This window comes from Lineus longissimus, chromosome 16 (genome assembly GCF_910592395.1).
Source record: "Lineus longissimus chromosome 16, tnLinLong1.2, whole genome shotgun sequence".
In the NCBI taxonomy this organism is placed as follows: Eukaryota; Metazoa; Nemertea; class Pilidiophora; order Heteronemertea; family Lineidae; genus Lineus; species Lineus longissimus.
Window position 1 is genome coordinate 14,812,294 of NC_088323.1, and position 22,584 is coordinate 14,834,877.

The 22,584-nt window shown below is 40.6% G+C and overlaps 1 protein-coding gene and 1 pseudogene across 1 annotated transcript in view; one reads left to right on the forward strand and one right to left on the reverse strand.

Annotated features, from left to right (window-relative positions):
- Positions 1–1,410: 1,410 nt before the first annotated feature.
- On the forward strand, positions 1,411–8,882 carry LOC135500734 (uncharacterized; annotated as a pseudogene).
- A 1,808-nt stretch (positions 8,883–10,690) lies between these two features.
- Positions 10,691–22,584, reverse strand: part of LOC135500546 (general transcription factor 3C polypeptide 4-like) — a 32,571-nt gene continuing 20,677 nt past the window's right edge. Inside the window, exons 15-19 of the mRNA XM_064792080.1 lie at positions 15,817–15,928; positions 15,087–15,203; positions 14,493–14,546; positions 11,297–11,386; positions 10,691–10,945 (exon numbers count right to left, since the gene is read on the reverse strand). Of these exons, the coding sequence (XP_064648150.1) occupies positions 10,878–10,945; positions 11,297–11,386; positions 14,493–14,546; positions 15,087–15,203; positions 15,817–15,928 (441 nt within the window). The 3' untranslated portion in view covers positions 10,691–10,877. The remainder of the gene's footprint in view (positions 10,946–11,296; positions 11,387–14,492; positions 14,547–15,086; positions 15,204–15,816; positions 15,929–22,584) is intronic.

Below are 22,584 nucleotides of genomic sequence, written 5' to 3' on the forward strand. Positions count from 1 at the left end.
ACCGACTACTCTACGGCAAAACAAACATATATGGGGCGCCAGTCTTGACACTAGAGGCGTTTGATGGGGCGCAAAACGTCTCGTCATCGAAAATTTTGAAACAATAGGTGGCAGCATCAGACGGTGTCCAAACTCCAAACTTTAATTTGCGTGCAAAGATCAGACGGCGCACCATAGTAATGTGGAAACGGGAATGATTGCCAACTGGCACAGTGAGGATAGTCGAACTCATCAAACTCTATAGCAATCTTGACACACAAAAGGTTCCGAGATCACGACGTCCATTCTCTTCTTCTTCTTTTTCTTCCTCAGGTTTCCCCTGCACTTCGTCCGAGGTGATTTTCTCCACGGTGTATTCCACCTCCAAGGTGGGATGAGCGTTTTTGCAGGCCACAACGGTTAGGCGCCAATTGGGTTTATTATGGCCGCTCAGGATGGGTATGGTCAGTGGTTTCTCAATACAACGGTTCTCGCTTCTCAATAATTTCAAACCAAAATCTCGGGATGTGCCCTTTTATTACGGATTACCAGCCCCGGGGCAACACTATAGCTCATAAACTATCCTTACATTTACCTCTCGTGTTTCCGAAGTCAGCGATCTCAACAAACTCGCACCGTGTCGAAATTCATTCGGTGTGGAACGAAATTAGCGCCTCTGGTGTCATGATAGCGATTTCAGAAGCTTGTGTGTCAAGATGTGATCAGTTGGCGGATGATTAAAACTTTACCTACATGGCACCCCATATAAAAATATGTTTCAAGGTAAATTGATCGATTTAATTATCTTTGATATATATTTAGATACTTTTTGAGAAAACAATTGTAACGACTCCAATTATTTAATTAAATGTATTTCAATGAATATTTTCCCTGTACTTCATGTACTTTGGGAGAGACTTTACGACATGTTGGTGGGAAGGTGTAAACTGTTGATAAAACTGCTGATGAAAATGTTGATAGGGTCCTTTAAATTTGGTGGGTTGACATTTGTTTGTTTTTTAATGTTTTTCAATCAAAATGCGCTATGTTATACTTAAGAGTCATATAATGATGTGGTAAAAAGGAAAATAGAAAATATTTTGTATGAATGGGTTATTTTGATCTTCACCATCTTTTCCTAGTTAGTGTGTCGATTTCAGAATATTTCTTGAAGTTGAGCAGACAAGCTTTACCTCGGGTTTCCTCATCAGCAAATCTTATTCTTTTCTTGCTATTTTCCTTTCTACCACATCACTAGATGACTCTTAGGTATAAAATAGCGCAATTTGATTGAAAAACATTAAAAAACAAACAAAGTGTCAAGCCACCAAAGTTAGAGGATCCCATCAACATTTTCATCAGCAATTTTATCAACAGTTTACACCTTCCCCATGTTGGTAGTTAAATCACCAAACACTAGATGGCGCGAAATTCAATTGCAAGTGGTCATGAATGCATGAATTGTCAGTGTCATTTCTTTACAAATAGCTGATTTTCTGCTTCTTGGCTTATCAAAGTCGGAAATAAAACGAACATTAGATCAAGTGTTTCTCTATGTTGAAGTTAATCTGTCATAACAAAATTATTCAGTGGTTTGCATCCAACGGTGCTAAACGACTGGCCTACTTTGAAATATTTGCCAAAGTGAAAGTGAAAGAAGGGCATGATGAAAGGCAACAGGCTCCGAGTCTGACCAGACTGGGCCTGACGGCGCAAAGCATTTTATCTTCCTCTGCGGTTTTATATGCTGGTAATACCGCCACTAAAAAGACAATGGCTGGGCAGGTGAAAAAATCCGATATGATTATGACCTTTTTCAAAGGGATGTCGTTCATTATAAAGACTTCTCAAAATCACGCTCGACATTTCAAATTTCAAATTGGCGATTCTGATAGCGCCATCTCGAAGGGCGATTTGGAGCACGAGTGTGGAAGTAGCAGTCCTGAGCGAAGTTACAAGCTGTCCGATTCAACTGCAGGAACGGATCCAAATTTAACATCAATGGGTTCTAAACTCGCGCCTACAGTAGGCCTACCTTCGAAGACCACAACAATACCAAAAATCACTGACATATCGGACGCTCTACAAAGTGTAGACATTGACTTCGAATTTTTCTCCGCATTTAATTTTGATCATTCAGACACTGTGAGTTCAATTCTAAGAGCGGATCAGAACCTAAAAAAAGAATTGTTGTCAATGTTGGCAGAGGATGAATTAATGCGTTGTTATGTCCATGATCAAGGTGTTTTCAAGTTGAAAGGTTTCTTCATTCCATGCAAAGAAACAATGAAACATAAACTAGAGCTGACCGTCGTCCGGGAGATATTTTCAGCGTTGAATTTCAGGATGACGAGGGGCGATCGAAGAGGTGGGATCTTTGAATTGATACCATCAGCTATGAGTCCTGAAAAATATTGTCTTCTTCCATCTGTGACTTCGAGACCTCCATTTCATCCTCTGTATATAAGTGGGACGACGAAAAACTTCAATTCTGTCTACCATCGTTATGAAGACGCTCTCAGTATTTTGAATCAGGTTTGTAAATGTTTTTGTAAGATTACATGCAAGCGTAGGCCTCTTAAGGGTTGGCAAAGGTACCATTTTGACCAGAACATGAAGTCTAAAAGGAATAACTCCTTCAAAATGTTGTGAATGCTGATTTATTAAAACCTGGGAGGCTGTTCTCTAGAATACGGAGAACAGACTCGCCCTTGAAATTGCCATTCACTTTGTTTTGAATGAGTTCTAATTGATTTTGGATTTCAGGTTCTATCGAAAATGGTGGTATCTATTGCCTACCCTTAACTAGGTTTAATTCCAATGGCAGTCATAACAATAAGGTGCCCAGGTGCCAGTTTGATGAGGCGAGGGTTAAACGCACAACGTACCTTTTGCAACTCTCGGCCTCTTCCTCTGTTGTGACAAAGGTGGAGTCGGTGATCTAAACTAAGCGTTGCCAAAATAACCTTTAAAAGATCCAGTAGCAGGGTGCAATGAATTCCATGTAAGAGACATTGTCACAATCATGGTTAGAGACATTGTCACAACCATGGTAAGAGACATTGTCACAACCATGGTGGTTAGAGACATTGTCACAACCATGGTGGTTAGAGACATTGACACAACCATGGTGGTTAGAGACATTGTCACAACCATGGTTAGAGACATTGTCACAACCATGGTTGGCATCTGATTAGGCCTATCTAGGACAATTGCATATCTGGAGGACAAAAGACCCAAGTTTGGGTAAATCAGTATTGCACTACGACTCGTCACTCTGTAAGTTCGGGTAAATCAGTATTGCACTACGACTCGTCACTCTATAAGTTTGGGTAAATCAGTATTGCACTACGACTCGTCACTCTGTAAGTTTGGGTAAATCAGTATTGCACTACGACTCGTCACTCTGTAATAAAACCTGTGTGTTCTATTTACAGAATTTGGACATCCCAGAAGTGGTACAACTCTTAGATATCGCACAAGAGTACACCGATACGAGGTTGTCCGTGGACGATCAGCAGTGTCGTCTTAAACATCCCTTTATTGTTATTGAGGGACTTGATGCGACTGGTAGGTCGTGATGCAGTATCACAGAATGTGTTGCAGTGTAGAGCGTTCCCACCAGGCCATCTCTAAGAACGTTGTAAGGTGGTGATGGCATGCGCAGTTAGCTACCATGCTGGGTGGAACAGGCGAATTTTGCTAATGTTATTCCACTTAAAAAAGCCAGCGATTCATAGGTTATGATGTAATCCTTTTAGGAAATTCTAGTAATTTCTGATCGCTGAAATAAAAGGATGTTGTGAAATTTCTTTTTCAACACTTTCCAGGTAAAAGTACACTTACCGAAAACCTGTCGGAATTACTTGGAGCCAGCCAGTTGAGGACGCCACCAGACCAGATCAGAAATCTACGCCGGACGTTCGATGCCTTACCGGAGATGATCAGGAGGGCGTATTATTCGTTGGGGAATTACGTCGTCGCCAAGGAGGTGGCGACAAAATGCCAGGAGGGACCGGTGATTATGGACAGGTGCGTTACTGTAAACTCAGTCAAGAGTCGTTGCAACTTTCATGCTGTAAACTCAGTCAAGAGTCCGTCCTTGTAACTTCCATGCTGTAAAGTCTGCCAAGAGTCGTTGCAACTTTCATTCTGTCAAGTTAGTCGAGAGTCGTTTCAATTTCAGTGCTGTAAACTCAGCCAAGAGCCGTTGCAACTTTCATGCTGTGAACTCAGTCAGGAGTCGTTGCAACTTTCATGCTGTGAACTCAGTGAGGAGTCATTGCAACTTTCACAGTGGTGACACAAGTTTTGCTATTGAATACTGTAAACTCAGCCAAGAGTTGTTACGACTTTGAATTGGCAACACAAGTTTTCTACTGGAATACTGCAAACCTCTTATATTTGGCAAATTGTTTGCGACATCAACTCATAGTCAGACTTCACTTTCAAAAATTTATTCAGGCATTTCGATGAATTCTCCATACAATTGCCAATTTCCATGAATTTTCTCTACAGAAAACCTGTTATCTTCATTAGTGCCAGCCCAGGATTATCTCAAGGGACTTCCCCTGTAAATGATAACCCCCAATTGAGTTTCAAATGGAACCGTTCTAAAAAGCCCTCATTCTGAAATCCATTTTCAGATTCTGGCACAGCACGACAGCCTACGCAATCGCCAATGACTGCGACTACGGTGACATAACAAACCTGCCCCCTATTGGCCACTGGGTGTACCAATGGCCATCTGACCTCCTCAAGCCCACTGTAGTACTGCTTCTGTCTGTCACAGAAAGATTCGAGAAGAGCGTATGGCTGGAAGGAATGAGGTTTTAACTTGGGAGGAAAAGTTGTTGAGTGCGAAAGCAGGATTGTTCAGGAAGAAGTAAGTTAAACGTTTCAGCAATTCTGGACCAGAAAAATCTTTAAGCAAAAAGAAATCATCTCCAATGTTCTCTCTGCTGCATTTTGTTGATATTAATCTTGATTACCTTGATTGCTGGGGGAAGCCCTCTGTGGTAATCTTACGTAATCGACCTTTGGTCTGGGAGTGAGAGACCAGGGGCCGTGGTCGAAAAGTTGCGAAGGCTTTGTAAATATGGCCCCAGTGCTTCCTGCTGTGGGGGCACTGCCAAGATGATATTATGTACCTGAATCAACAGACATTCTGTCAATTGGTAGAATGAGCCTGAATCAACAGACCACATGCTGTCAACTGGTAGAATGAGCCTGAATGAACAGACCACATTCTGTCAATTGGTAGAATGAGCCTGAATCAACAGACCACATTCTGTCAACTGGTAGAATGAGCCTGAATCAACAGACCACATTCTGTCAACTGGTAGAATGAGCCTGAATCAACAGACCACATTCTGTCAACTGGTAGAATGAGCCTGAATCAACGGACCACATTCTGTCAACTGGCAGAATGAGCCTGAATCAACAGACCACATTCTGTCAACTGGTAGAATGAGCCTGAATCAACAGACCACATTCTGTCAACTGGTAGAATGAGCCTGAATCAACGGACCACATTCTGTCAACTGGTAGAATGAGCCTGAATCAACGGACCACATTCTGTCAACTGGCAGAATGAGCCTGAATCAACAGACCACATTCTGTCAACTGGTAGAATGAGCCTGAATCAACAGACCACATTCTGTCAACTGGTAGAATGAGCCTGAATCAACAGACCACATTCTGTCAACTGGTAGTATGAGCCTGAATCAACAGACCACATTCTGTCAACTGGTAGAATGAGCCTGAATCAACAGACCACATTCTGTCAACTGGTAGAATGAGCCTGAATCAACAGACCACATTCTGTCAACTGGTAGAATGAGCCTGAATCAACAGACCACATTCTGTCAACTGGTAGAATGAGCCTGAATCAACAGACCACATTCTGTCAACTGGTAGAATGAGCCTGAATCAACAGATCACATTCTGTCAACTGGTAGAATGAGCCTGAATCAACAGACCACATTCTGTCAACTGGTAGAATGAGCCTGAATGAACAGACCACATTCTGTCAACTGGTAGAATGAGCCTGAATGAACAGACCACATTCTGTCAACTGGTAGAATGAGCCTGAATGAACAGACCACATTCTGTCAACTGGTAGAATGAGCCTGAATCAACAGACCACATTCTGTCAACTGGGAGAATGAGCCTGAATCAACAGACCACATTCTGTCAACTGGTAGAATGAGCCTGAATCAACAGATCACGTGCTGGTAGAATGAGCCTGAATCAAAAAGTGGTAAAAATTAACAAAGACCGGTGGAACTTCTTTATTAAGGACACCCTCTGGACTGACAAGTGCTTTAATGAAAAGAGAGGTATCCTGGTTTGGGAGGTCAAATTGACTAGCAACAACTAATTTGGGTTCAAAGCTAGTGTCCGCAATAAAGAGGGTGCATGTCCTTAATAGAGCGGTGTCTGCTGAAGGGAAATTCCACTGAACTCGGCTTACAAATTTCACTGATTTCTAATGTGTGTTTCAGATTATTGGAGGCTTACAGACGAATGTCCGACCCTCCTTGTGCAGAGATTGATGCTGGTGTGTCGAGGGAAGAGGTGGCAGCTAGATCACGTGAGGCCCTGAAGAACGCTGGTGTGATTTAGATATAGCAATGATGCCCATACCTCTTAATACCAAATGCTTAATTTGAAAGCGGGAATAGAAAGATTTTTGTCTCTACTCTGTGTTGATCTTTTAAATTTTTTTAATCGGACAAAAAATAAGCATTTTGGAGGCATGTTTGTGCTAGTGACTGCTGATCACAAACCAGATTTTTACAAGAAATCTTTGGAGTTTTTGTCTTTGCTAATTCGCATCCCTGTAAATGTTAAATGGTAAATGTTAAATGGTAAATGGTAAATGGTAAATGGTAAAGGTAAATGTAAAATGTAAATTTACATCCCTGTAAATGTTTGTCACAAGGCTTTTATGAATGTAGTGTCCAGGCAGTTATAAAAATATAGATGATCTCGAGATCTAATGGTACCATACGTTGGAGAAAATATCACTTCTTCATGATAGTGCCGAGTGCCTGGGGCCGATTCTATGAAAACAGTGAGTGGAGAAACCGGGGGATGGATATTTGATGAGGGGAGAGTTTCTGAGGAATAGTTTATTGACTTTAGCTCTCAGCTTATCTGAGCCAGGTAACCTCCTGCTGAGTTGCCCGACCAAAGGCTGAGGTCAACATATGTTGTTACATAACCGATCTTGCTATCACATCCTGGTTGCTTTGTAGTCGACCAAATTACTTCTAATTTTGCCTCATCACAGTAAATTAGTCATGATCACATGATGATCCTGGCCCGAGTGTTTTCACTGGTTACGCTGGCCATTATGTAGATAAGGTAAATATGCCGATCATCACTGTGTAGTATCAGCGGAGTGCTTGAAGTTGGAGGGCGACTAAATGTTTTACAGGGCTGGTTTCCTCATGATAGATTCTGGAATAACATAGATTCTGGAATATCATAGATTCTGGAATATCATACATTCTGGAATATCATACATTCTGGAATATCATATATTCTGGACTATCATAGATTCTGGACTATCATAGATTCTGGACTATCATAGGTTCTGGAATAACATAGATTCTGGAATATCATAGATTCTGGAATACCATAGATTCTGTAATAACATAGATTCTGGAATATCATACATTCTGGAATATCATAGATTCTGGACTATCATAGATTCTGGACTATCATAGATTCTGGAATAACATAGATTCTGGAATATCATACATTCTGGAATATCATAGATTCTGGACTATCATAGATTCTGGACTAACATAGATTCTGGAATAACATAGATTCTGGAATATCATAGATTCTGGAATAACATAGATTCTGGAATATCATAGATTCTGGACTATCATAGATTCTGGACTATCATAGGTTCTGGAATAACATAGATTCTGGAATATCATAGATTCTGGAATATCATAGATTCTGGAATAACATAGATTCTGGAATATCATACATTCTGGAATATCATAGATTCTGGACTATCATAGATTCTGGACTAACATAGATTCTGGAATAACATAGATTCTGGAATATCATAGATTCTGGAATAACATAGATTCTGGAATATCATAGATTCTGGACTATCATAGATTCTGGACTATCATAGGTTCTGGAATAACATAGATTCTGGAATATCATAGATTCTGGAATATCATAGATTCTGGAATAACATAGATTCTGGAATATCATACATTCTGGAATATCATACATTCTGGACTATCATACATTCTGGACTATCATAGATTCTGGACTATCATAGATTCTGGACTATCATAGATTCTGGACTATCATAGATTCTGGACTATCATAGATTCTGGACTATCATAGATTCTGGAATAACATAGATTCTGGACTATCATAGATTCTGGAATAACATAGATTCTGGAATATCATACATTCTGGAATATCATAGATTCTGGACTATCATAGATTCTGGACTATCATAAATTCTGAAATATTTATAGATTCTGGAATATCAGAGGTTCTGGAATAGAATATGTTCTGGAATATTAAAGGTCATGGAATATTATAGGTTCTAGAATATTAGAGTACTGATCTCAGTTCTGGGGCCCCAACTCCGTCTTGAAAAAAAATCTCAGGTTCCAGAAAAAGAGTGACTTCTTGTTGTTCGAATCGAATGTTATTAAAGATACTTCATATTTACCCCAATGCATAAGATTCATATTAATAAGATGCTTGATGAAATAGATATTTATCGGATGCATGCAATATTTTTAGCTTTTACCGGTAGTAACCTTATTGTCATTGTCATTGTTATTGTCTGTAAGAAAGGGTTACATAGATGTGTTTATTTTATCATAGAATAAAATATGCAAAGAAAACTTTGATTATTTTTGTTTTCATTGGTCTTTCCCCTCATCCTCATGACACTCGGACTGTCAGGACCTGTCCTACACCGACTTGGGCAATCAGGAGGTCATGGGTTCAATTCTTAATGGAGAGCTGACTGAGATTCCAAACGTAAATGTCCCGAGCGCTATAAGTCGTAGTTCCACTTGTCATAAAACCCCGTGTTTTTTCAAGACCCGTGTCCTCGCCGTGTGTCAAAAAACCCGGGGCGCACTTGCACCTATCAGTGGTGTTAGATAATGGTTAATAGTCCCGGCGACAGGTGCGCTGTAGGTTGGGAGCTCTCCTGTGTTTCTTTTCCGTTGGAGGGGAATTTCACGTGCGCAATACCGAGGCAACTACACCGCGCCATCTGTCGCCGGGTCTTAGAACTTGCAATTGCCGGGGCTATTCAGATTCCACCTATCAAAAAACCCGTGTTGAACACGGGTCTAAATTAGCCCCTGATTAGCCCCATCGAGCTCGATGGGGCTAATAGACACGGGGATTTGACACACGGGTCTATTTAGACACGGCAATTCATAGGTGTAAGCGCAAAAGACACGGGGATTTGATAGGTGGAAGTACGACTATAGCCTATAGCTGCAGCTCGGACCTGTAATATCCCCAGAGACTGGATCATGAATTGACAGCAAGTAGCTAGGAGTAATCATGAAGAACTTCAGGCTACTGGACCCAATGAGGAACCTGTAGAACTAAAAATCCAGATGGCAGCACCAGTACTTAAAGGTACACTTCCAGTGCATTTTCCATTAAAATTAAGTTTTGTTGATTTTCTCCCTAAAACTCATCAAAATAGAATTAAAGGGAACTGGAACCGCCGAGCGATTTATTCAACTTTTCGACTTTCACCGCCCGAGAAAGTCAAACTTCCAACTTCCTATTCGAGTTCAGATTTGTAGCTCCGCCCCCAATGCACGAGCATGCGCAGTTCAATTTGTTATTATTGAGAATCATGTGAGAATCACGTGAGTCATGCGATCTTTCATTCAAGAGTTTTCGTAGTAAATTCCATAGTAGTGACGTCACTGAATGATTAACAGCTAGGCGCCATGTTTCATTCATGCCTCGTTCTGATCACCCGATACGCGGGAAATGAAAACGAGGTCATACGAACTGGCTTGGCGGTTTCAGTTCCCTTCAAGGACCAATAAAACAACATTTTTGGTGCCATTTCCCCATGTAGAGGAAAAAAGGGATGAAATATTCAATCATCTTGGACCCGGGAAATGGCCTTCTTATTAGAACCATGGTCCACTTGCCTGCAGGGCCCCCTATTGGCAGGTTTTGTTGTGCAGAGTTGATGGATCCATGTGGACTCTTTGAGAGTCTAATGTTCTTCGAGTTATCCATACCTGGGGCGCCATGGATGATTTCTAGGATGAAGATGAGTACATCCTAGCGGACACCTCTCTATTAAGGTTACCCTCTCTATTAAGGACACTAGTTTTGGTCCCAAATTGGTTGTTTCCATTCAATTTGACCGCTCTAATCAGGACGCCTCTCTATTAAGGACAACCTCTCTATTAAGGACAACCTCTCTATTAAGGACACTAGTTTTGGTCCCAAATTGGTTGTTTCCATTCAATTTGACCGCTCTAATCAGGACGCCTCTCTATTAAGGACAACCTCTCTATTAAGGACAACCTCTCTATCAAGGACACTAGTTTTGGTCCCAAATTTGTTGTTTCCATTCAATTTGACCGCTCTAATCAGGACACCTCTCTATTAAGGACAGTATTAGTCAGTCCCAAGGGTGTCCTTAATAGAGAGGTTCTACTGTATTTACCAAATCAACTAGAAACGTCTTTTGTAACAAAAAATATCTTTATTCTTACGGAATAAAATAATCTTACATGACACGAGGAAAGAAATGCAACCTGGGCTTCAGTTTCCTGGATGAGGTTGTGGGAGTTGGTAATCTCTTACAGAATGTGACAATTATTTCAGTGAGCTTGGTCGCTATTTTGTCCTCAAAGCAGAATTCCATCACAGAGTGTGCAGTTGCTCATCGAAAGGAGTTCACCAGCCCACGAGGAATCTGTAATGAAGATGGAATAAGACGTTTCAACAACCAAGCAACTTTTCACTCCTGAGACCGACAAAGGTTGTCGTTATAGAGAGGTGTCCTGATAAAAGAGGTCAAATTGATTGGAAACAACAATTTGTGACCAAAACTACTGTCCTTAATACAGAGGGTGTCCTGAATAGAGAGGTGTCCGTTAAAGGGGTTCTACTGTACATGTACATCCTACCTTTGACGATGGGCAGCGCATAGAGAGGTGTCCTGATTAGAGAGGTCAAACTGAATGGCAAATAGTATTCTTAATAGAGGGTGTCCTGAATAGAGAGGTGTCCGCTAGGGGGGTTCTACTATACATGTACATCTTACCTTTGACGATGGGCAGTGCATAGCTGTCACAATAGTAACACTTCCTGTAGCGGAGGTCCTCGCAAGGCAACAATGTCACACAGCACCGCGCTGAAAATAGCAACACATACATCTGTAGACAGGTTTAAAGGGACAATTAGGGCATGAGATCTGTTGGTTTTTAATTCAAATTCTGCTTCCAGTAGGCCCGTCACGTCTCCAAATAGGATAAAAACTCATTGCACTGAAATAAACTCGAGCGGGATGTAACCGAAGGCCTCAATTGCAAGTATCAATTCGTTTCTTGTACCCCCCTCCTCAAGGGTAGTTAAGCTATCACCACTAATCTTTGCCGATGCTTGAGTAGTATTTATTTTTCCTTTAGTGAAAATTTGGCGAAGTCTTGTCGAACATACAGCCTTACCCAGTAAAATTAGTTCGGTTACTTTATATGTCGGTGATAACTGATATATTGTTGATGGTGATGTCTTGACGAAAGAAAAAGTAGCATTGGTGAAAAAAGGGTGATGCTTGAGCCTTAAGATGTCGTTATAGGGTGATAAGGTGTCGTACCCTTGAGGAGGGGGGGGTACAAGACACGAATTGATACTTGCATAAGGCTGCGTATCCATAGGCTGTTCCATGCCCTGCACAACATTCCTTTTTACCGCCTGGCGCGCCACACGGACAATGAACCTTCGTTGGTGTTATTGATCGTTCCCATAGGTTATGCCGTGTCACATTGCGGGCATATATGCACTGTGGATTGGGAATATAGGCCCATATTGGGATTGAACATGTCCATTCTTTTGCGAGTGAACAACACGGAAGCAATGTCTGAGGTGAAATTAATTCAAGAGGTTTATCAACGGGAACTACTCTGGGACCCCGAAACTGATGATTATCATAACAAGCACGAACCTGTAATTTGTCGCTTAAAAGTCAAGTTTTATATACATGTACATGTCAATTTGATGTTGCAAGTGAAAATACAAGTTACTTGTATTTTCATTTTCAATATTCATAAGAAATTGTCTTCTGAAATAATCATGAGGAAACCAGCCCTGTAAAAATTATCTCCTAACCATCCTTCACCAACTAATGGAAAATGCCTTAGATGCCGGGGGATGGATATTTGATGAGGGGAGAGTTTCTGAGGAATTGTTTATTGACTTTAGCTCTCAGCTTATCTGAGCCAGGTAACCTCCTGCTGAGTTGCCCGACCAAAAGCTGAGGTCAACATATGTTGTTACATAACCGATCTTGCTATCACATCCTGGTTGCCTTGTAGTCGACCAAATTACTTCTAATTTTGCCTCATCACAGTAATTAGTCATGATCACATGATGATGAACCTGGCCCGAGTATCACTGGTTACGCTGGCCATTATGTAGATAAGGTAAATATGCCGATCATCACTGTGTGTAGTATCAGCGGGGTGCTTGAAGTTGGAGGGCGACTAAATATTTTACAGGGCTGGTTTCCTCATGGACAGCGTGCGGATAAACGCCTATACCTTTCTTCTCGCACCTCCGTTCGTTCCGATTGACCGCTGCGAAATGAGGACTACAAAGGCCTACATGACCAATAAGGAATATCCAATGGAGACGCAGGGCATAGTGCCAGGTCACAAGGCTATTACGCCATAATGCCACACGACACAAGGGCATACCCTATGGATACGCGGCCTTAGACGTTTACAAAATGAATAAAATGAAAATGAAAATGACGAGTATTTAAAGTGCCAGATTCCACAGAATTGTGATTGGTGGCACTGTACAGAAATTATGATTGTCTATTGTAGCGAGCAAAGAGGAAGGTTTTGAGATGGCGAGCGAAAACAGATGTGCTCTCGACCTTCCTGATATTGGCAGGGAGTTGATTCCACAGGGTTGGAGCAGCACATTGAAAAGCTCTGCCACGATAGGACAATACCCTTCCCCTTTGCTCAACCAACAACAGACCATCAGGTGACCGGCTGCTGCGAGTTGGTAGGTAAACATGAAGAAGTTCCTGGAGATATACGGGTGCAGTACCACGAATACATTTGTGACATAGGAGAAGTACTGTAACCCAGGAAAATTTGGTGGCAGATTTTTTTGGCGGATTTGTCAATTTTCAGTCTAAACAGTATTATTTGCGCATTTTAAATTTGCGGACTGTGGCCGACCGCAAATCCCGCAAAATTAACATGCATACTAGTATCAAACTTTATTTTTATCTCTTCTATTAATACACATGTGTTGATGATTTGCAGCGAAATTACAATGCTACTCGAGCTTAATTGATCGGCTCCCGACCGTATTCTCATTGCCGAATGGCGCAGTGTAGGTAAACACTGTCTGTATATGTGTGTACGTTTTAGTATTTATACAGTTTATTTTTGCGGATGAGTGTGTCATAGCAAGATCAGATTATATTTGCGGGCAGGTTAATTTTGCGGATTTGTGCTGACCGCAAATACCGCAAAATTTTCCTGGGTTACAGAATCTTGAATTCGATACGCTCAGAAATTCTTAACAAATGGAGCTCATCTAAAACAGGAGTAATGTGGTCAAATTTAGCAGTTCTACTGATGACCCTGGCTGCTGCGTTCTGAACCCGCTGTAATCTATCAATTGACCATGCAGGGAGACCAACTAAGAGGGAGTTAAGATGATCCAGTCGAGACGTAACAAAGGCATGAACAAAACACATCCAAAGCTCCCTCGCAACACAGCAAAAAACCATTTTAAGAGATCAGCATTGGTGTGTCTTACTACAAGTAGTGGCACTGGTGGCAAGAAAGGGTACTATACTATCCAAGATGAAGACCACACCCTTCTTCTCCCTTTAAATGTTGACACCTCACCATGTCGAAGCGTACAATGCTATATTCCTTTAGGAGTATATTCTGTTGTCATGCAGGGTATACTCTGGTATTTTCTTGTATCAAAGCTATACACTGTCATCATTGAAATGTGCACTTGTCCACCCTATATAACACAGACTGTGCCATATGGACTGTTCTTCCTGTCTGTATAGCAGGGTATGCTTGTGGCACCCTTCTCCACAGCGCTAGCAAAAAACTAAAAAAAAAAAAAAAAAAAAAAAAAAAAAAAAAAAAATCAGAAAAGATTATAAAGAACTCTGTTAAATGCAAGCTGGCACACACCCAACCACCAGCTCCAAGTTATCACATGTCCGACGATAAAAAACACAGTATGACATCACTTACGAAATTGGTGACCACTCCGACATTCAGCGGCCATCGATGCTATGTCTTTCAAATCTGAAACGAAGCGATAGGAAGACTTGTAGGCCCGATTCTATGTATATTTCACCCTTTCGTCACAAGGGTGGCAAAAATACATTCGAACCCATCTGTAACTTTTTGGTGCAACAGCAGGGTTTCCGCCAGAGGGGGGATGGGGGGATTCATCCCCCCCTAAAATTAAAGGGGGGATATCCCCCCCTTAATTTTGAGCACTAAAGTTTGTTTTACTGTCAAATGGGTAATTTTCATGATTTGATATGTAAAATAAGAGCATTTGGGAGCCAATTGTAGCGGTTTTAGGGCCAAAAAACGTCTCAGGAGGGGTCATATACCCTTTTTAAGAAAAAAAAAATTTTTAGAATAGAAATTTTTTTTTTTTTGCTCCCCCTCAAATTTAATCCTGGCGGAAACCCTTAATTTTACCAATACAGATGGACCCCTCTCTATTAAGCACAACCACTGTATTAAGGACATTAGTTCTAGCCCCAAATTGGTTGTTTACATTAATTTCGATGAGAAAAAGAGTCTTTTTGCGGCTCATTTTAACTACCCTACCTTCATCACATATTGGGCAGTTGACAGTGAGAGAGTCTTCAATGGTCGGACTTCCATGTGCAGGACCTGACTCATACCTCTGCAGCCAATTCTGCATTGTTAAAGCAACAGCCTTGTCTGAAATTAAGAGAATATAATTCAGTGGGACAAGCATGTTTTTAATGGTTTTTAAGTGACAGAGTGGTTAGAAATTACTTTTGGATGTATTTTGCCTTGATTTTCATAGAAACCAAATGTCATACCCTATTATCAAAGGTAGGCTTTTGAAAACATGCTTATCTCACTCAGAGACACCATGGGCCGAATTTACAAAGGGTGTTTAGCTTAAAACAGCGTTTAATGTCTGAATAGACAGAGTCAGGGCCTTGCAGGGTTTCTTCATGAAAACCGCATTAGGCCCTGAAACTGATTATGTAGAATTTACACGCGTCTAACTCTTAAACACCCTTCGTAAATTCGGCCCCATGTTTCTATCTATTGGTAATACATCTATAGGGTCTAAATCCAACCGTTCAAAATTTACGTGTACATTGATGCGTGTGCTCCTGTACATAGCTCCATTTGTGGCCCAATAGTCGTACTTCCATCTATCAAATTCCCGTGTCTTTTGCGCTTACACCTATGAATTGCCGGGTCTAAATAGACCTTTAAAACACCCTCATCTCAAACACTTCAGAACCTCTACAATTTCCTGGAAAACCATCAAAAGAAATGAACATGCTTATCTCACCTCTTTCAGTTTTCTTTGATTTGGCTTCTTTTTCGAATTGTTTCAGTGATTTTTTGATGTGGTCGCATAGAAGCATCGTTTCTATCACAGATAAATCAGACTTCAGATCCTCCTGCCAAAGAAAATGACAAGAAATGAAGTACGAAAATGTCGCCTTTGGTGAAATTCAAGGTATGAAAAGGATCAGAATAATGGCCTAACATTGGCTCAGATCCTCCTGCCAAAAAAAATGACAAGAAATAACGTACGCAAATGTTGCCTTCGGTGAAATTCAAGGTATGAAAAGGATCAAAATAATGGCCTTACAATGGCTCAGAGCCCCTGGCCAAAATGAATGACAAGAAATGAAGTACGAAAATGTTGCCTTTGGTGAAATTCAAGGTATGAAAAGGATCAGAATAATGGCCTTACAATGGCTCAGAGCCCCTGGCCAAAATGAATGACAAGAAATGAAGTACGAAAATGTTGCCTTTGGTGAAATTCAAGGTCGGAAAAGGATCAGAGTAATGGCCTAACATTGGCTCAGATCCTCCTGCCAAAAAAATGACAAGAAATAACGTACGAAAATGTTGCCTTTGGTGAAATTCAAGGTATGAAAAGGATCAGAATAATAGCCTAACATTGGCTCAGATCCTCCTGCCAAAAAAATTACAAGAATTAAGTATGAAAATGTTGCCTTTGGTGGAATTCAAGGTATGAAAAGGATCAGAATAATGGCCTAACATTGGCTCAGATCCTCCTGCCAAAAAAAATGACAAGAAATAACGTAAGCAAATGTTGCCTTCGGTGAAATTCAAGGTATGAAAAAGATCAGAATAATGGCCTCACAATGGCTCAGAGCCCCTGGCCAAAATGACAAGAAATAACGTACGCAAATGTTGCCTTCGGTGAAATTCAAGGTATGAAAAGGATCAGAATAATGGCCAAACAATGGCTCAGATCCTCCTGCCAAAAAAAATGACAAGAAATAACGTACGCAAATGTTGCCTTTGGTGAAATTCAAGGTATGAAAAGGATCAGAATAATGGCCTAACAATGGCTCAGATCCTCCTGCCAAAAAAATGACAAGAAATTAAGTATGAAAATGTTGCCTTTGGTGAAATTCAAGGTATGAAAAGGATCAGAATAATGGCCTAACAATGGCTCAGATCCTCCTGCCAAAAAATGACAAAAAATAAAGTACGAAAATGTTGCCTTTGGTGAAATTCAAGGTATGAAAAGGATCAGAATAATGGCCTAACAATGGCTCAGATCCTCCTGCCAAAAAAATGACAAGAAATTAAGTATGAAAATGTTGCCTTTGGTGAAATTCAAGGTATGAAAAGGATCAGAATAATGGCCTTACAATGGCTCAGATCCTCCTGCCAAAAAAAATGACAAGAAATGAAGTACGAAAATGTTGCCTTTGGTGAAATTCAAGGTATGAAAAGGATCAGAATAATGGCCTTACAATGGCTCAGATCCTCCTGCCAAAAAATGACAAAAAATAAAGTACGAAAATGTTGCCTTTGGTGAAATTCAAGGTATGAAAAGGATCAGAATAATGGCCTAACAATGGCTCAGATCCTCCTGCCAAAAAAAATGACAAGAAATAACGTACGCAAATGTTGCCTTTGGTGAAATTCAAGGTATGAAAAGGATCAGAATAATGGCCTAACAATGGCTCAGATCCTCCTGCCAAAAAAATGACAAGAAATTAAGTATGAAAATGTTGCCATTGGTGAAATTCAAAGTATGAAAAAGATCAGAATAATGGCCTCACAATGGCTCAGAGCCCCTGGCCAAAATGACAAGAAATAACGTACGCAAATGTTGCCTTTGGTGAAATTCAAGGTATGAAAAGGATCAGAATAATGGCCTTACAATGGCTCAGATCCTCCTGCCAAAAAAATGACAAGAAATTAAGTATGAAAATGTTGCCTTTGGTGAAATTCAAGGTATGAAAAGGATCAGAATAATGGCCTAACAATGGCTCAGATCCTCCTACCAAAAAAATGACAAGAAATAACGTATGCAAATGTTGCCTTTGGCAGGGTTGGCTCTGTGAATTTTTTCCTCCTAGCCACTTTTTAGCCAAGTGGCTGTCACTTTTAGCCATATTGAGTCAGCTCTAGCCATTGCCGATCGTTTGTCCATCTTGGGCCGACCCAACCCACAGTAACATGTGCGAGAATGGCAGCCCGCCAGTCTACTGAGACTAGCAAATCACCGAACGATTCGAGGAACCCGTGACCGGACCTCCATGGCAACGAAGCGAGCGGGAAACTAGCCGATAATGTATGCGTAAGGCGACCAGCAGCGCCACCAAAATCACTGTGGCGGCAACGGGTAGAACTACAATGCAGACGATAGCAACCACGTGTGATAGCACGGCCGCCTGCAAATATGATAAAGTTTGACTGACTAACGATCGTTCCTTGATGCATTTGGTGTGGAAGTGGATCTTTTTGATAGACTTTGACCAATTTTCTCACAACACTATTACTCTCTCGCCAAATCATGGCAATTCAAATTGAATTCGCAAAATGTTTAGCCAGACATTGTTTTACATTCGCCACTCATGTGTAGCATTCGCAAGTGGCGAAAATGCGAACGGGCGTGCCAACCCTGCTTTGGTGAAATTCAAGGTATGAAAAGGATCAGAATCAGCGTAACAATGGGTGATATGAATAAAGACAAGCAAATGCTTTTATCTAAATCTCCATGTACATTTACACTAGGCCTTCCTGTACAAAACCAGAGTAAAAGCATTTGCTAGTCTTTATTCATATCACCCAATGGCTCATAACGGCTACGGAGCGTAATTCAATAACGGTGTTACAACGCAATGACTGGAGTCATCACTCTAAACTTAGCTGGCTCTGGTTCTGGTTAACACTAAAATACATCGCCTAACAATGCTATACAAGATCAAAACAGGAGCCGTCGACATCACAACAAGCCGCCTCACACCATCTAGACGACACCACAAACAACATCACAACTCGGCATTTCTAACAATAGGAAGCAGCAAAGATTACGTAAAACACTCATTTTACCCAAGAACCATTAAAGAATGGAATGCACTCCAATTCGACCCGGAGCAATGCGAAAATGTGGACCAGTTCAAAACCAAGCTGCTGGCCACAAGACGCACACCAACGAGTGAATAGTATACGAGAAGAATCGTCGATGATGTCCCCAGCACCACTTACGTCATTATGAACTATTTACCACACGTTAATTGTTAATTTGGACATTGCATCGACTTTTAAAACACGTTTACCCTTCCCTCCGTGCATGGGCAAACTGTCCAACTGCCACAACCTTCATTAATGAAGTAGAGTAGTTTAAAAGAAGAAGAAGAAGAAGACACATATTTCCCGTTTTACGGGATACTCCTGGGTTGAGAAGCAACAGCAGAGTTAAAGGCCTTCGCTGTTCGTTAAAAATTTGAATTTGTAATTGAATTTAAAAATGTCCAATTGCGAAAATATGTATTAAAAATCTATTTTAACATTATCATTGTGTAGACAAATACCAAGTTTAAACAAATTTGTACATAAATAACTTCACTACGACATTGTGTATTGGTGCATTTCTATTTAAAGGGTAACTCGTGTCAAATTTCACCATACATGTGTATAATGTTTTAGCTGTTTTTGACAAATGACTACGTCACTTTCTCATAAATCGGTAAGGTTTTCAAATCGAAATGCACATTTTCTAGAAATTGATGGTTTAATCCCGCCCGGACGGCTCGCTTCGATGCCGTTTTCGTTGATGACGTCACAACATGAACATTTTCGCAGTTGCGGTGGTTTACATTCAGCGATTTTATAATAAATCTAATCAATGAAATGGCCAGGGCCATTGTGCTCACCTCATTTGGAGGAAAGATGGATAAAGAGCATGGTCTTGTGTCATGTAGTGTTAGGTTTGATATAGGTCCAAGCAATTACAATTTCCCCAAAATGGCCAATACAGTACATTCGACCTCTGTGACCTTGAAAAGTAGGTCAAATCAAAGAAGACCCGGGTGACACATTGAATGGTTGTTAGAATTAGATGTACCTATGATATAAAATTGGTGCCAATCGGGCAAGTCATTACTAGGAATAATGGCATTTTGAAGAATTTAGGATTTGGCCCCCTCCCTGGAGGCCAAACGGCAAATCAGATCGCACCAAACTTCGATACCTGAGATCACCTGACCAAGGGGTACATGTGTACTTAATTTGTGATCAATAGTCATTGCAGTGAAGAAACGTGCCATAGTTACGGCCTGACGGCGAATTTACGCCATTTGACCTCTGTGACCTTGACAAGAAGGTCAAATTAAAAACCTGTGTGACATATACTGTATGGTGGTTAGATGTACCCATGATATCAAATTGGTGGCAATCGGGCAAGAAGTTAAGGAATAATCACATTTTTAAGGCTTTTGGATTTTGCCCCCTGGTGGTCAAGTGGTGAATCATATTGGACCAAACTTCGGTCCCTGAGATCAGCTGACTAAGGGGTAAATGTGTACCAAATTTGGTATCAATAGTCATTGCAGTTTAGAAACGTGCCATCGTCACATCCTAACGGCCAATTTACACCATTTGACCTCTGTGACCTTGAAAAGGAGGTCAAATCAAAAACCCGGAGGATATATGATGCACCTTTGCTAGAAGTACCTACCATATTTTTTTCAAAATTTCCCGACTACTATTAAGGGAGATATTGCATATTTTCACTTTTAACGTTTGGCCCCCTGGTGGCCAAACCATGAAACGAATCGGACCGAAACTTGGTCTCCAAGGTGTCATTACATAAGGGTACATGTGTACTAAGTTTCAACTCAATAGCTCTAACAGTTACGAAACGTGCCCTGCTAACGGACGACGGACGACGACGACGACGACGACGACGACGACGACGACGGACGACGGACGCCACGGTATGGGATAAGCTCACCTCTGCTAAGAGGTGAGCTAAAAATGGAAAATTTGAGCTTTACATTTGTGATCAACAATTAAAAACGGACGCATTTCCGCAAAGTTGTAAATCACATCATAGTATCACTTTGATACTGATTTACACAATTGTGATCCGTCACAGCAAAACCAGGCGCATGTCTCTCTGAGCTTGGCAGGTTGAGACGGACTGTTTGTTCATTTCTCTGTTGTCTGCCTTTAGTGAAATATGAGCACATCAATTTCTTCCATTATCTCCTGGTGTCATTTAGGCTCATCTTCTGTGCGACATGCGCCTGGTTTTGCTGTGATGGGTCACATATTTCCCGTTTTACGGGATACTCCTGGGTTGAGAAGCAACAGCACAGTTAAAGGCCTTCGCTGTTCATTAAAAATTTTGAATTTGTAATTGAATTTGAAAATGTCCAATTGCAAAAATATGTATTAAAAATCTATTTTAACATTATCATTGTGTAGACAAATACCAAGTTTAAACAAATTTGTACATAAATAACTTCACTACGACATTGTGTATTGGTGCATTTCTATTTAAAGGGTAACTCGTGTCAAATTTCACCATACATGTGTATAATGTTTTAGCTGTTTTTGACAAATGACTACGTCACTTTCTCATAAATCGGTAAGGTTTTCGAATCGAAATGCACATTTTCTAGAAATTGATGGTTTAATCCCGCCCGGACGGCTCGCTTCGATGCCGTTTTCGTTGATGACGTCACAACATGAACATTTTCGCGGTCGCAGTGGTTTACATTCAGCGATTTTATAATAAATCTAATCAAAAATGGAAAATTTGAGCTTTACATTTGTGATCAACAATTAAAAACGGATGCATTTCCGCAAAGTTGTAAATCACATCATAGTATCACTTTGATACTGATTTACACAATTGTGATCCGTCACAGCAAAACCAGGCGCATGTCGCTCTGAGCTTGGCAGGTTGAGACGGACTGTTTGTTCATTTCTCTGTTGTCTGCCTTTAGTGAAATATGAGCACATCAATTCTTCCATTATCTCCTGGTGTCATTTAGGTTCATCTTCTGTGCGACATGCGCCTGGTTTTGCTGTGATGGGTCACATTATTTCCCGTTTTACGGGATACTCCTGGGTTGAGAAGCAACGGCACAGTTAAAGGCCTTCGCTGTTCGTTAAAAATTTGAATTTGTAATTGAATTTAAAAATGTCCAATTGCGAAAATATGTATTAAAAATCTATTTTAACATTATCATTGTGTAGACAAATACCAAGTTTAAACAAATTTGTACATAAATAACTTCACTACGACATTGTGTATTGGTGCATTTCTATTTAAAGGGTAACTCGTGTCTAATTTCACCATACATGTGTATAATGTTTTAGCTGTTTTTGACAAATGACTACGTCACTTTCTCATAAATCGGTAAGGTTTTCGAATCGAAATGCACATTTTCTAGAAATTGATGGTTTAATCCCGCCCGGACGGCTCGCTTCGTTGATGACGTCACAACATGAACATTTTCGCGGTCGCGGTGGTTTACATTCAGCGATTTTATAATAAATCTACTCAAAAATGGAAAATTTGAGCTTTACATTTGTGATCAACAATTAAAAACGGACGCATTTCCGCAAAGTTGTAAATCACATCATAGTATCACTTTGATACTGATTTACACAATTGTGATCCGTCACAGCAAAACGAGGCGCATGTCGCTCTGAGCTTGGCAGGTTGAGACGGACTGTTTGTTCATTTCTCTATTGTCTGCCTTTTGTGAAATATGAGCTCATCAATTTCTCCCATTATCTTCTGGTGTCATTTTAGGCTCATCTTCTG